This window comes from Daucus carota, chromosome 5 (assembly GCF_001625215.2).
Source record: "Daucus carota subsp. sativus chromosome 5, DH1 v3.0, whole genome shotgun sequence".
NCBI lineage: Eukaryota > Viridiplantae > Streptophyta > Magnoliopsida > Apiales > Apiaceae > Daucus > Daucus carota.
The window spans coordinates 42,548,861-42,560,341 of record NC_030385.2 but is presented as its reverse complement, the minus strand read 5'-3'; the positions used below and the strand labels follow the sequence as shown (position 1 = coordinate 42,560,341).

Here is an 11,481-nt window from a genome sequence, read left to right as displayed (position 1 = left end):
TCATAGAAGCAAGAAAGGCATCTTATGTTCTCTGGAGTGATTGGCTTCAAGATTTGAAGTACTCCACGGTCTTTTCTCCGATTTATTAACAACATCTGGGAGCACAACCTCTGCAGAAACTCCGATGAGGTACCGACTAGTAAGGCTCTGACAAGTCCTGCAAAGCAAGCATCTAATGTGTCTTCTGGCCAGGAAATTAGCTACATGGACCTCTTTATCGCAATCTCGACACAGAAAAGCATCGTCGGCTGGACAATATATGGTGGCATCCGAGTCACAGAGCTCACAACATACTGACCCTTGGCTGGCATGAGCCAATACTGCTGCAGTTTCTTCTCTGAGCACTTCTGAGAACTCCCGGCTCTCCTCTTCCACTCTTCCTCTGCACATTTTCGATGTCGAAAATATGATTTAATGTTAATTTGTATATACAAAGTAATCGTTTTGGAGATCAAAAATAAGCAAGACTGGGATCATATATATAAGGCCTAGGGGATGTATGCAAGTAGAGCCATACAGAAGAATCCTAGCATGTGGTTGTTTGCATGCAGTTAAATTAAAGGTTGGTGTCCAATAATTACAACGTGAGGACGAAAATACCACTAAACTAATACAACAAAAGAGGCTTAAAGGGAAATAATGAGGCATGATTTAACTAGTTGTTAGAGTAGTTAGCAAATGAAGAGAGAGGGGGAGATTTGCATGGCCAAAAATTAAAGTAGGAGCAGTATGGTTTTGATGAGTGGGGTTTTGTCAAGTGTGTATATTAGCGGTCATGCCACTTCTTTAAGTGAGCCAGTGATGGAGTGTAACGTGTAAGAAGAAGAATGGGCTGCAGATTTGTGTTGGTTGAGTTGTCAAAAGTTTAGCACAAATTTGTGATAGAATGTTGCATGCTTTAGCTCGGCTCACTTGTGAGTTGTGACTTGTTGAGTTATATTTGTGGTCATTTTGATTTTGTGGAGTGTGGTCAATAATGTGGTGTTGGAACAGCCAATTATTGTATGTATTGCAATAAATAGATCATGCATATGTCTAAAGAAATCTTCTAGCCAAAGTGCTATTTTAATTTTATTATATACATACTCCCTCCGTTTCAAATTAGATGTCCACTTTAAAAAAATCACATAGTTTAAGAAAAGTGGATGTTCACAAATTAATTGCATTAAATGATCAAAATATGTGGAGTGGGATTAATCTAGGAAATATAAATAAGAGATTTGTGGAGTAGAATTGATTTTGAAAATATGATTTTGCATTGAAAATTGAAGTGGACAAGTAATTTGAAACAAAAAAATTTCTTCAAGGTGGACATGTAAATTGAAACGGAGAGAGTATAATATAATGATAACTTTTATTTGTTTGAAAAATTCATATTTATCGAGTATTCGAGATTCTTTTATCCCTGTATGTTTTAAGAGGCGATGTGTGGCGGCTACGAGCTGGTTTCGAGATGATTCCACTGGTCCACTAGCAATGAAAAGAGTCATACTGTGTTCACATTTATATGACAACATATGGGTACGAGGCTTGTTCATTATAAATTTAATTATATTCTGGTATTTAATTGAAAAAAGGAAATTTTCAAATTCATATTTAGAATTTTAAAGTTAGGGTTTTTAATATCCTACAAGGAGGTGTATATTAGAGGGAAGTATGTGTGTAACACCCCGACTTTTCGGAATACTAAAAACTAATTTCACGACATAAATATAATACCATTACTTAAATCAAAATCCTCAAATAATATATCAGTCAAAGCAGCGGTCAAACCCGATAATCAAAAGTCATAAACTAGGAGACGCAGCTCCATAATCCAAAACTAATAACTAATAAATTCATCAAATTATTCTTAATAGACACCAAGTCTTTAAATGCAAATAATCACGAAGCATAAAATCCAAAAGTCCTCAATCTTATTCTCAAAATTCTTCCACATGATAGAACCTGAAATATAGAAAAATGGATGAGCTACACAGCTCAGCAAGTAACAATTTGACTAACAATTAATCTCGAAATCAGTGAGTGTTTTTATAAAACCTTGTTCCTCAAAACAATAATAATTTTTAAAACACTTGTAAAAGCAAATCCAACCCACAGTTTATATTTTAAAAGCGAACAGAATTTAAAAGAGAAGCAAAAACAGAAACAAAAATCTTATCAATGCCACAGTCTTGCTCTACGGCCACACTTACCCAGTGACCGGGATCTTATTCTTATTCTTTTGCCACACTTACCCAGTGACCGGGATCTAAAGTTCAATAATCACGCGCCCTTAGCAGGTATCTAAAGTTGCACACTTGTGCGCCTACTAAGGGTATCTAAGGCTAGTTCCGGAACTATAACGTAGACTACGAACGGGTTTGAAACGTAGAGACTGGGTCTTCAAAGATTCTCATTTATATCTTATAAATTTCGAAACAAAATTCTTATATCTTATAACAAAAATCTGAAATTTGCGAAATCAAAATATCCTTTCGAAAATAAAAGTAAGTCAAAAGGTACTTACCTCAAAGTCGACACTTAAAATCCGAAATTAATAACACGAACAAAGCCTATACATTTAATTAATAAACAAAACATAATTAACATATAGTACTCCTTAAACAATAAAAAGCAAGGCACATAACAAGTCTTAATAAAATTCAGATTTTAACAACTAATAACAATTAACACAATTTAATCACCGAATAAGACAAATGACAATGCATGCTGTTACAAATCTCAATCTAAACCAAATATAGTTTCTGAATATGAGAAAATAGTCAACTGGAGAATTAAAGTACATTCAACAAGGATTCCAAAATGACCAAGTTCATAATAAACGGACAGATAACGAATTAGTTATGAATTTTAGAAGTTCAAGTAACAGAGCAGAATTTTACTCAGGAGCAGTTTACATTCAAAGCAGATTTTCATGAAGCAAACAAACTGATATCAATTATACTATAACTAAACACTTAAAGAGAATTCTTAGAGGTTTCAGAATTGGTAAAGATCACAATTTTATGGCAAATAACGAGGGAGATATGAATTTTTAAACACCGAACAACTCAGCAGAAAAGTATAAACAGCCCTGAATCTTTGTAAGTCAGTTTAGACAATTAAATCAATTTAAACAACAAATGGGTATGACTGATGACTAAAGATTATATCTCAAGCTTTTCAGATTGGTATCACGAGTAAATTTTCGACATACGATCAATTTATAGCGAATTTTTGAACATGGGAAAAAAAAGTTTCGCGACTAAGAACTGAAAGGTTACAAGGAATGTGATTTTAAGCATAGATACACTGCTAATTTCAAAATAAGTTCTGAGACAAAAGTTGTAGGTATCGAAGAGAGCTTTTCAGAATGTCCAGAATCAACAATATCCGATCAATTTTCAATTTACTAAGATTTTTACAACCCAACTGATTCACAGAAATTGTTATATACAAATTTCAGCATAAACAATTAAGCAAACATGATATATTCACATCAAATACACATGACAAGAAACAAGAAATCAATATCTCAAATCAACATATACTTGCAAAGATCGAAGAGAAAAGAAAACATACCCGTCCACGTAAATTGTTGTACGACTTATTCAGATTCCAGAGGGATTCTTATATAGCACATAAAACCTAATCGTAAATAGGAAGTTCCAAACTTAAATCACAATTTTCTCCACCTCATAAACCAATTTCCAAATATAAGGTCTTCTCAAGAAGATTTCGATTTTCGATAATATTTCTACGTTTCTTTCCATTAATAAAGAATTCTCTCTATTTTATTATTCAAATAACTAACACAAAATAAATTTTAGAAACTTCCAATTAATACTAATATCTAAATATATAAATACAAACAATCTAAATTTAATATCTAACTCATAATAACAATACTAATTAAATAAAATATTTAAATAAATAAATAAAATCACAGGATTTTACAATGTGAAATAATTTTTTTATATATATTTGAATAATTAAATATTAATATTTAATATAACAATAATCAATGATACAAATATATAATAATAATAATTTTATTAATATATTTAATTAATATAAATTAATAATTTAACTTTTTCAAATTAAATATATTGATGACAAACTCAACCAAATATAATCGGCTAATGAACTATCATATCCGAATAGTCTTGCAAAAGTAAAAGCTCGCTTACAGACCAGAGAAACCAACATGGTGCAGCACTGTGAAGACTCGCAATGCTCTGTCCAAACTATGCGTAACCAAACAAATTGAAATACTTAGATGTGAGAATAATACTCAACGGGATCAAGAGAAACAAGTGTCGTAAAAAGCGGAAATCAGATTTAATCGGTGAAATTATGGAACAAGGATTAATCGGAGATTAATTGAATTGATCGGTGATTAATCGGAGATTTAATCAGTTCGACGAGCTACGGAACAGAGATTAATCACCTGACTACAGAGAGAGAAACACAATAACGCAACTAATGAACAAATCAGCCACTGGACCTAACGCACATTCAGCGGTCAATCCACATGGAGAGAATACGAGGTATTGGAGTCGGTGTTAGGCAACCTTACACTCTTTACGTTAGCCTTGCCCACTTGAAAGAGTTGACATTATCAAAGTTTATCACATCTTTAAATTTTACTTCCATTCTACTTAACCCTCAGTTGCTTAGGTGGTGATGCATCTAATAACTTGAGATTTGTAAAAACCGATCCAAATTTTGTGGGTTTTGCTTCTTCTATACATCCATTTTCAAATAGAGAACATAATATTTTGCACAAAATAATTTGACAGTGACGTGATATTAAATTATTGATATCGTTTTCGCCCGGATTAATAACTCAACTAGTGCCCTCAAGCACCCCCTTCATCCTTGCACTTCAAATTTTCCCCTGCATGCATTAAAATGAAGGGCATTGAGCAATGCCCCGAGAACAAACCCAAGACCATGAGCTTCCCTGGCCCTAAAGTTTTCATCTTAATATCAGCTTCTATCTGGATAATCTACTTTACATTGTCGTTATTTCTTGTGCCAAACTCGAAATTCCTCCATTTTTCAGTTTCTATAGAAGACATGATCCCCCCTACTTCACTTGAGCACATTGTTTTTGGGATTGCATCAACTGATAAGTCATGGCCTGGTCGAAAAGATTACGTTAGGCTTTGGTGGAAGCCTCGACTGATGAGAGGCTGTGTGTTCTTGGAGACAAGGCCACCAGCAAATCAAAGCTTGGATCAAGACTATGAAAATTCACTCCCTCCGGTTTGCATTTCAAGAGATACTTCTCAGTTTAGGTACACTTTTAGAGGGGGGCCTCGATCAGTGATCCGGGTAGCCCGTATTGTATCAGAGACTGTGGCTCTCAATCATACGAATGTGAGGTGGTTTGTGTTCGGAGATGATGATACCATGTTCTTTGCTGATAATTTAGTGAAGGTGCTTTCTAAGTACGATCATGACCTTTGGTACTATATTGGGAGCAATTCAGAAAGTTATACGCAGAACACGGTTTTTTCTTATGATATGGCTTTCTGGGGAGCTGGTTTTGCTATAAGTTATCCACTGGCAAAAGTTCTTGCTAATGTGTTTGATTCATGCATCCAAAGATATCCTCATCTTTATGGAAGTGATGGCAGAATTTTTGCTTGTATTGCAGAGCTTGGGATCAGTTTGACCAAAGAAATCGGTTTCCATCAGGTAATTTTAGTTACAAATGTGTGTAAATTGGCTTTTAGTACTAATTACAGATGCAAGATTGAATCAAAAGGCAATTTAAAAGTACATCTGTTGATATGAGCTTTTATTGAGCTTAATATATTTGGTTTTTATTTTGATCAGATGGATATCAGGGGAGATATATTTGGCATACTGGCTTCCCATTCCTTGACACCCTTAATATCACTTCATCACTTGGATGTTACAAATCCGATTTTCCCAAATATGTCAAATTTGAAGGCCTTGGAGCATCTAAATGAGGCTGTAAAACATGATCCCCACAGAATCATTCAACAGACAGTTTGCTACGATCGATGGTTTTCTTGGACGGTTTCAGTGTCATGGGGCTATGCTGTTCAAGTATTCGGAAAGCGTGTACACATGTCGGACACTCTTCGTGCACAACAGACATTTGTGCCATTCCAGACAGGTAATGTTCTGAACACTTTGTTTGACATTAATACAAGGGAACATGATCCAGATGCATGTCGAAGGCCCCTTGTTTTCTACATGGAGAAGGTTTCTTCTGCGGAGGGAGAGATCAAGAGCATTTACAAGCAAATGACTGCAGATAATTGCACCAGAGATATGGCATCACCGCGGAGACTTGAGGAGATTAGAGTCTCCTCAAGAAAGTTGGATCTTGACAATAAACAAGTATTCCTTTTCTCTTTTTCTTTTTTTTTTGTTTGAGATTATGAATAATATGATATATATGCACAAACATGATTCCTTGTTTTTGATGACACAGCTGCTGGCACCGAGACGACAATGTTGTGATATTCTTCCCCCAAAACAGAGAAATGTGATGGAACTTGCCATTAGAGAATGCAAAGGAGAAGAACTGATTTACATGCATCCCTAGTCAAGCCATTATTCTTTCTTGCAATTAGTATTAGACATATTTAATGTGTTTGGTTCGGTTATATTTTTGCTAGATGGGATTTGTTACTCTGCTCAATCACAGCACATAGGGGTAATAATCAATCTTTTGGCAAATGAGCATGCATATATCTGGGGTAAAGGTTCGTCTCAGCTGAAGCTGCAAAAATCGAATTCTAGGCAGGAAGTGTATTCCAAGACCAAGTTGAAAATAAGCATCTTCGATCAGGGTGAATGAAATATGTTAATATTGTCGAATCATTAAAAGTACTTATTTTATTTTCCATCTCTTCAATACTATTTTTGACACGTTTCTCATCAAATTTGCTACAATGGTTCGCAACAAAGTTGCTAATATGTTCAAACAAGTATATAAGAGAAGCGGCTTTTTCTTTGCTAATAAATGATATGGAGAGAATTTGGTTACAATGATAAAATTATGAAGCAGGTGTGAGCAGTTTGTTTGTCAAATTAGGACAAATGCTATCTGATTCTATATATCTTGCAAATCGCTCATATCACAGAACACATAATAATTTCAAACATTTCGCTGCAAAACTGATATGGCTCTCAAAGGTCTGAGTTCAACCTTACTAGTTACTGCACTTCCCCGCAGTTCTGTTCCTTCTGGAAGAAATCATAACAAAAGCTTTGCTACTGAACGCTCTGTTCAATGCATAAAAACTACAGCTACGATCATTGACCAGGATAGCGGTGCAGCTTTGAGAAGAAATGCAAATTACCCACCAAGTTCCTGGGATTACAATTTCGTCAAGTCACTAACCAGTGATTATACTGTACTAATGCTATTCTGTTGCTGCTGCTAATGAATATTTAAAATATCTCTCTCGACATATTTATAATGGGTTGGGATCTCTGAAAAATGCCTTGGATATGCCTTTGCGCTGGACATTACCAAGGGTAGAGGCTAGATGGTACATTAATGTATACGAAAAAGAACAGAACATGAACCCTAATTTGCTAAAGTTCGCCAAGTTGGACTTTAACATCATCCAAGCAGTTCAGCAGAAAGAAGTCAGCAAACTAGCAACGTACTTAAATTTTATGTTCTAAAGAATTGGATTCATCTTTGAACCTCCCGATCGAACACGTCTGTCAAAAAAAAAAAACGAGAATAAGGTAAGAATTATATGAATCTGATTTTGAGTTACATGGATAGATCAGTATCATTGAGTTATTAAGAAAGTAAAGCATGACAGACCTTGTGACACGGTATATCCATGCTAGCTCCCTGAGCATTCTGAATTGCAGAGCTGTTGTATAAAGGTCATCACTCAACGATTCATCACTGATATCGTTATATATGACAGCAACTGCTTGTTTTACATCATTCTGGAATCGGTAGTTCAACCCTAGCCTTTGAACTGTGTCAAGCAACTTGAGCTTGGCCAACGGGTCATCCGTTTCTGCATGAATGAGACGTTTTACATCGTCCTTCAACTCATCCAACTGTCTTGCATATCTTTCTTCCTGCGAAGATTACACATGTTACATTAAATTATCATTCACCTAAAACTATTTTTAATGATCTAGCCATCCCCATGCAGCCATGCAGGTAAGTGATATACAAGTTTATTATGGTATATCTTATTTATATTATAGCTAGAGTAAAATCATAATGCTCCATAATTTATATCCGAGTATATAAACAAAAGGTGTCCAAAGACATATATGGCGGCATATCATACCGTGCTTAATAAGTAAAACTGGGTATTCACGTATCAAAAACAACCATATTAAACGCGGTACTCTGTGATCGAACATATTATTTTTAGAGATCCAATCCCATTATAAATATGTAGTGAGAGACTTAGCAAAAAAAAATGTAGAGATTAAATATTCATAACCAGAGTTTCAAAAAGAAAAAGAAAATATTCATTATAACCAGGAGCAACAGAAGAAGAAGCATTAATACAGTATAATCACTGGTTAGTGACTTGACGAAATTGTAATCCCAAGAACTTGGTGGGTAGTTTGCATTTCTTCTCAAAGCTGCACCGCTATCCTGGTTTATTATCGTAGCTCTAGTTTTTATGCATTGAACAGAGCGTTGAGTAGCAAAGCTTTTGTTATGATGTCTTTCTAAAGGAACAGAACTGCGGGGAAGTGCAGTAACTAGCAAGGTTGAACTCAGACATTGGAGAGCCATATCGGTTTTGCAGCGAAATGCTTGGAATTATTATGTATTCCATGATATGTACATTTGCAAAACATGTATAGTCGGATGGCATTTGTCATAATTTGACAAACAAATTGCTCACACATGGTTCATAATTTTATCACGGTATAACCTGGTGCCAAATTATTACCGGTACTTTTTAATAATAAACGAAACCACCTTTCAACTTAAAACCAAAAGTACCAAGTATCATAGTATCAAAATTTAATTCAACCTTGACCCTTCCAAGAGTGTGAAGAATCAAATGTTAATATAAATAAAAAATTACATCTAAATAACAGTAATCCAAATAAATATATCAAAGATATTGTGGGTGTTTGGGAACACCTGCTTCCCACTTCTTTTAAACAAAAGCTGACTTCAGCTTATCTGCGTGTGTTTGGACGCTGAAATTAGAAGTGCTTTTCAGCTTTTTTGAAGCCAGAAGCTGGAAGTTAGAAATACTATCTTTTTTTGAGCTTTTTTCACTGAATTGCAATTTTATGAAGTTTTGAAATTTTTAATATGTAGGAAATTTTATTTATTAATAACGTTTCTTGTATTTTTATAATTTGATTTTTTTTTAATTTATATATAAATTTAAATTACCAAACACTTGATTGATTTATAAGTGAAGTTATCCAAAAACTTTTAGTAACTTATAAATTTAGTTCACTTATCACTTATAATCCGATTCTTTACTTTAAGCAATAAGTCACTTCTTTTAAGTTAAGCTAAACAGCCCCATTATATTCTCATAAATAATAAATTTTAAAATAATCCCGCACAGGTCATAAGGTAGTTGTTAAAAAGAGACTAACTGTTGTTTCTATATTCACCAGCCCACCAATTTTACATGTTTAGCTAACTTAAGTCAATTAAATCATGTTTAGATAAATATATAACCTTAAAATCCACTAATTACAGCTAAACTATTTGCATTTATATATGTTTTGTAACTTATAATAATGTTTTATAACACCATGTTTTCTCTTGAATGAGTTATGTTTTTCTTGCTAGTCTGCTAGACAAACCAGTCACTTTCTTACGAATGTCGTGGTTGTTGCATTATTGGACTTGAATCAACGCTGTTGCATTATTTGATTGGACTTGGCTACATTTTACAAACATATTCTATCTTGTATCCGATTATTTCAAGAATGTCAAGCTTTACTACACAACTGTAATCCATTCACAGATATAGTGATCAAACATAGGGGTGAGCAAAACCGAACCGGAACCGAAAAACCGGACCGAACCGTGTAAATTCGGTTCGGTTCGGTCCTAATTTTCTGAAAATTCGGTCCATTCGGTCCGGACCGAATAGACCGAAATAAAGTTCGGTCCGGTCCGGTCCGTAAAAAATTATTTCGGTCCGGACCGAATAGACCGAATTGTCCAAAATATATATAATTTTAATTCATATTTATATTATATATGTATCTTATATGTTATAATTATAATATCTAGTTTGTAAATTTAATTATATGTATCTTTAATGAATTGAGGGTGATTAATTAATATGAAAATTTTAAAATAAATCATGAATTTTAGTTAAAAAATATAATATTTTTTTATTTTTAAAATAATTTCGGTTCTTTCGGTCCGGACCGGACCGAACCGAATTATTTCGGTTCGGTCCGGTTCGGTCCATTATAAAACTTCGGTCCGGTTCGGTCCGAAAAAAATCTAAACTTCGGTTCTCGGTCTATTCGGTTCGGTCCGGTTTTGGACCGAACCGACCGAATGCTCACCCCTAATCAAACATGCAAAACTGGATAGGGCCGAATTATGAAATATTGAAAGATCTTGGGCCAAAAGTTTATTATTCGATAATGGACAGAGATCCAGAGAAACAACAATAGACAGGTTGTGGGTTTTCGACAGGAAGGTGCATGTGAGACAGTCCTGGATAGAACTTTAGTTTCGTTTTAATTTTAGTTTGTTTAGTCCTGGATAGAACTTTAGTTTCGTTTTCATTATGAAGCTGCTAATGAAAAGTTGTAGGGCAAAACTCGGTACAACAAAAAATTAACTTTCTTTTCTGATAGTAATCATTTCCGAGCTAGTAGAATAATTACACTCAATGATATTGACGAAAATGTGAAATTTTCTACGAATTCTCGGTGATAGCAAAAAACTTACTTTTTATGATAATAATCATGTTACGAATTCTTAGTAATAAAAAAAAACTTACTTTTCTGATATTAATCATGTTACTGATATAAATATAAAGAACCGGATTTTGATTATATTTTGCCCACACTGCGGTCTGCGGTACAAGTTTATCGCCTGTTAGCCGATAGGGTTACCAAATAGTCTTTTGGCCTCTAATTTGTTCAGATTTGATAATAATTTAGGAACTTCAAACAAAATGTGATAAAAAGTTTGTACTCCTTCCGTCTCACCTTTTGATTTTTGAAGAGTAAAATTGACCAACTTTTAACCAATTATTAAAAAATAATTATTTATTATTTTAAGAAATAGAAAGTTACATGTTAAAATAAGCTAGATTTATTTTTCAATGATATCTTTTTTTAGAAAAATTCAATTGTATAATAAATATAAATTCCAGTTAAAATATAGTCAATTTAACTGGTCAAATGTCAAAAGACATATGTATCACCAGCTACTATATTCCATGTTTAATCTGGTAGACCTGATGTAAAAAATTGAGATGATATTTCATAAGAGCAAGTCCAATGGTGAGCTAT

The 11,481-nt window shown here is 33.9% G+C and overlaps 3 protein-coding genes across 4 annotated transcripts; 1 reads left to right on the top strand and 2 right to left on the bottom strand.

Annotated features, from left to right (window-relative positions):
- Positions 1-390, bottom strand: LOC108221800 (B-box domain protein 30). The gene has a single exon (XM_017395657.1). It carries the CDS (start codon positions 388-390, stop codon positions 1-3), a length of 390 nt encoding a protein of 129 aa, XP_017251146.1.
- A 4,266-nt stretch (positions 391-4,656) lies between these two features.
- On the top strand, positions 4,657-6,883 carry LOC108219942 (uncharacterized). Its single transcript, XM_017393544.2, has 3 exons — positions 4,657-5,688; positions 5,830-6,363; positions 6,458-6,883. The coding sequence occupies exons 1-3, from the start codon at positions 4,897-4,899 to the stop codon at positions 6,569-6,571; spliced, it is 1,440 nt and encodes a 479-aa protein (XP_017249033.1). The 5' UTR covers positions 4,657-4,896; the 3' UTR covers positions 6,572-6,883.
- Positions 6,884-6,961: 78 nt separating this feature from the next.
- LOC108219944 ((-)-alpha-terpineol synthase-like) lies at positions 6,962-8,861 on the bottom strand. Of its 2 annotated transcripts, none has more exons than XM_064093729.1 (3): positions 8,495-8,861; positions 7,811-8,079; positions 6,962-7,701 (listed from the first exon to the last, which is right to left on the bottom strand). In XM_064093729.1, the coding sequence occupies exons 1-3, from the start codon at positions 8,756-8,758 to the stop codon at positions 7,659-7,661; spliced, it is 576 nt and encodes a 191-aa protein (XP_063949799.1). In that variant the 5' UTR covers positions 8,759-8,861; the 3' UTR covers positions 6,962-7,658. The 2 variants fall into 2 exon arrangements, with proteins under 2 accessions (XP_063949799.1, XP_017249034.1); XM_017393545.2 differs by having other exon boundaries at positions 8,525-8,856.
- Positions 8,862-11,481: the final 2,620 nt, after the last annotated feature.

Coding starts and splice junctions, on each gene's coding strand:
- LOC108221800 (XM_017395657.1), bottom strand. CDS start 390: ATGTGCAGAGGAAGAGTGGAAGAGGAGAGCCGGGAGTTCTCAGAAGTG.
- LOC108219942 (XM_017393544.2), top strand. CDS start 4,897: ATGAAGGGCATTGAGCAATGCCCCGAGAACAAACCCAAGACCATGAGC. Junction 5,689..5,829: donor AAGAAATCGGTTTCCATCAG/GTAATTTTAGTT, acceptor TATTTTGATCAG/ATGGATATCAGGGGAGATAT. Junction 6,364..6,457: donor TGGATCTTGACAATAAACAA/GTATTCCTTTTC, acceptor TTGATGACACAG/CTGCTGGCACCGAGACGACA.
- LOC108219944 (XM_064093729.1), bottom strand. CDS start 8,758: ATGGCTCTCCAATGTCTGAGTTCAACCTTGCTAGTTACTGCACTTCCC. Junction 8,080..8,494: donor TTCTTCTTCTGTTGCTCCTG/GTTATAATGAAT, acceptor TAATCTTCGCAG/GAAGAAAGATATGCAAGACA. Junction 7,702..7,810: donor TGGATATACCGTGTCACAAG/GTCTGTCATGCT, acceptor TTTTTTTGACAG/ACGTGTTCGATCGGGAGGTT.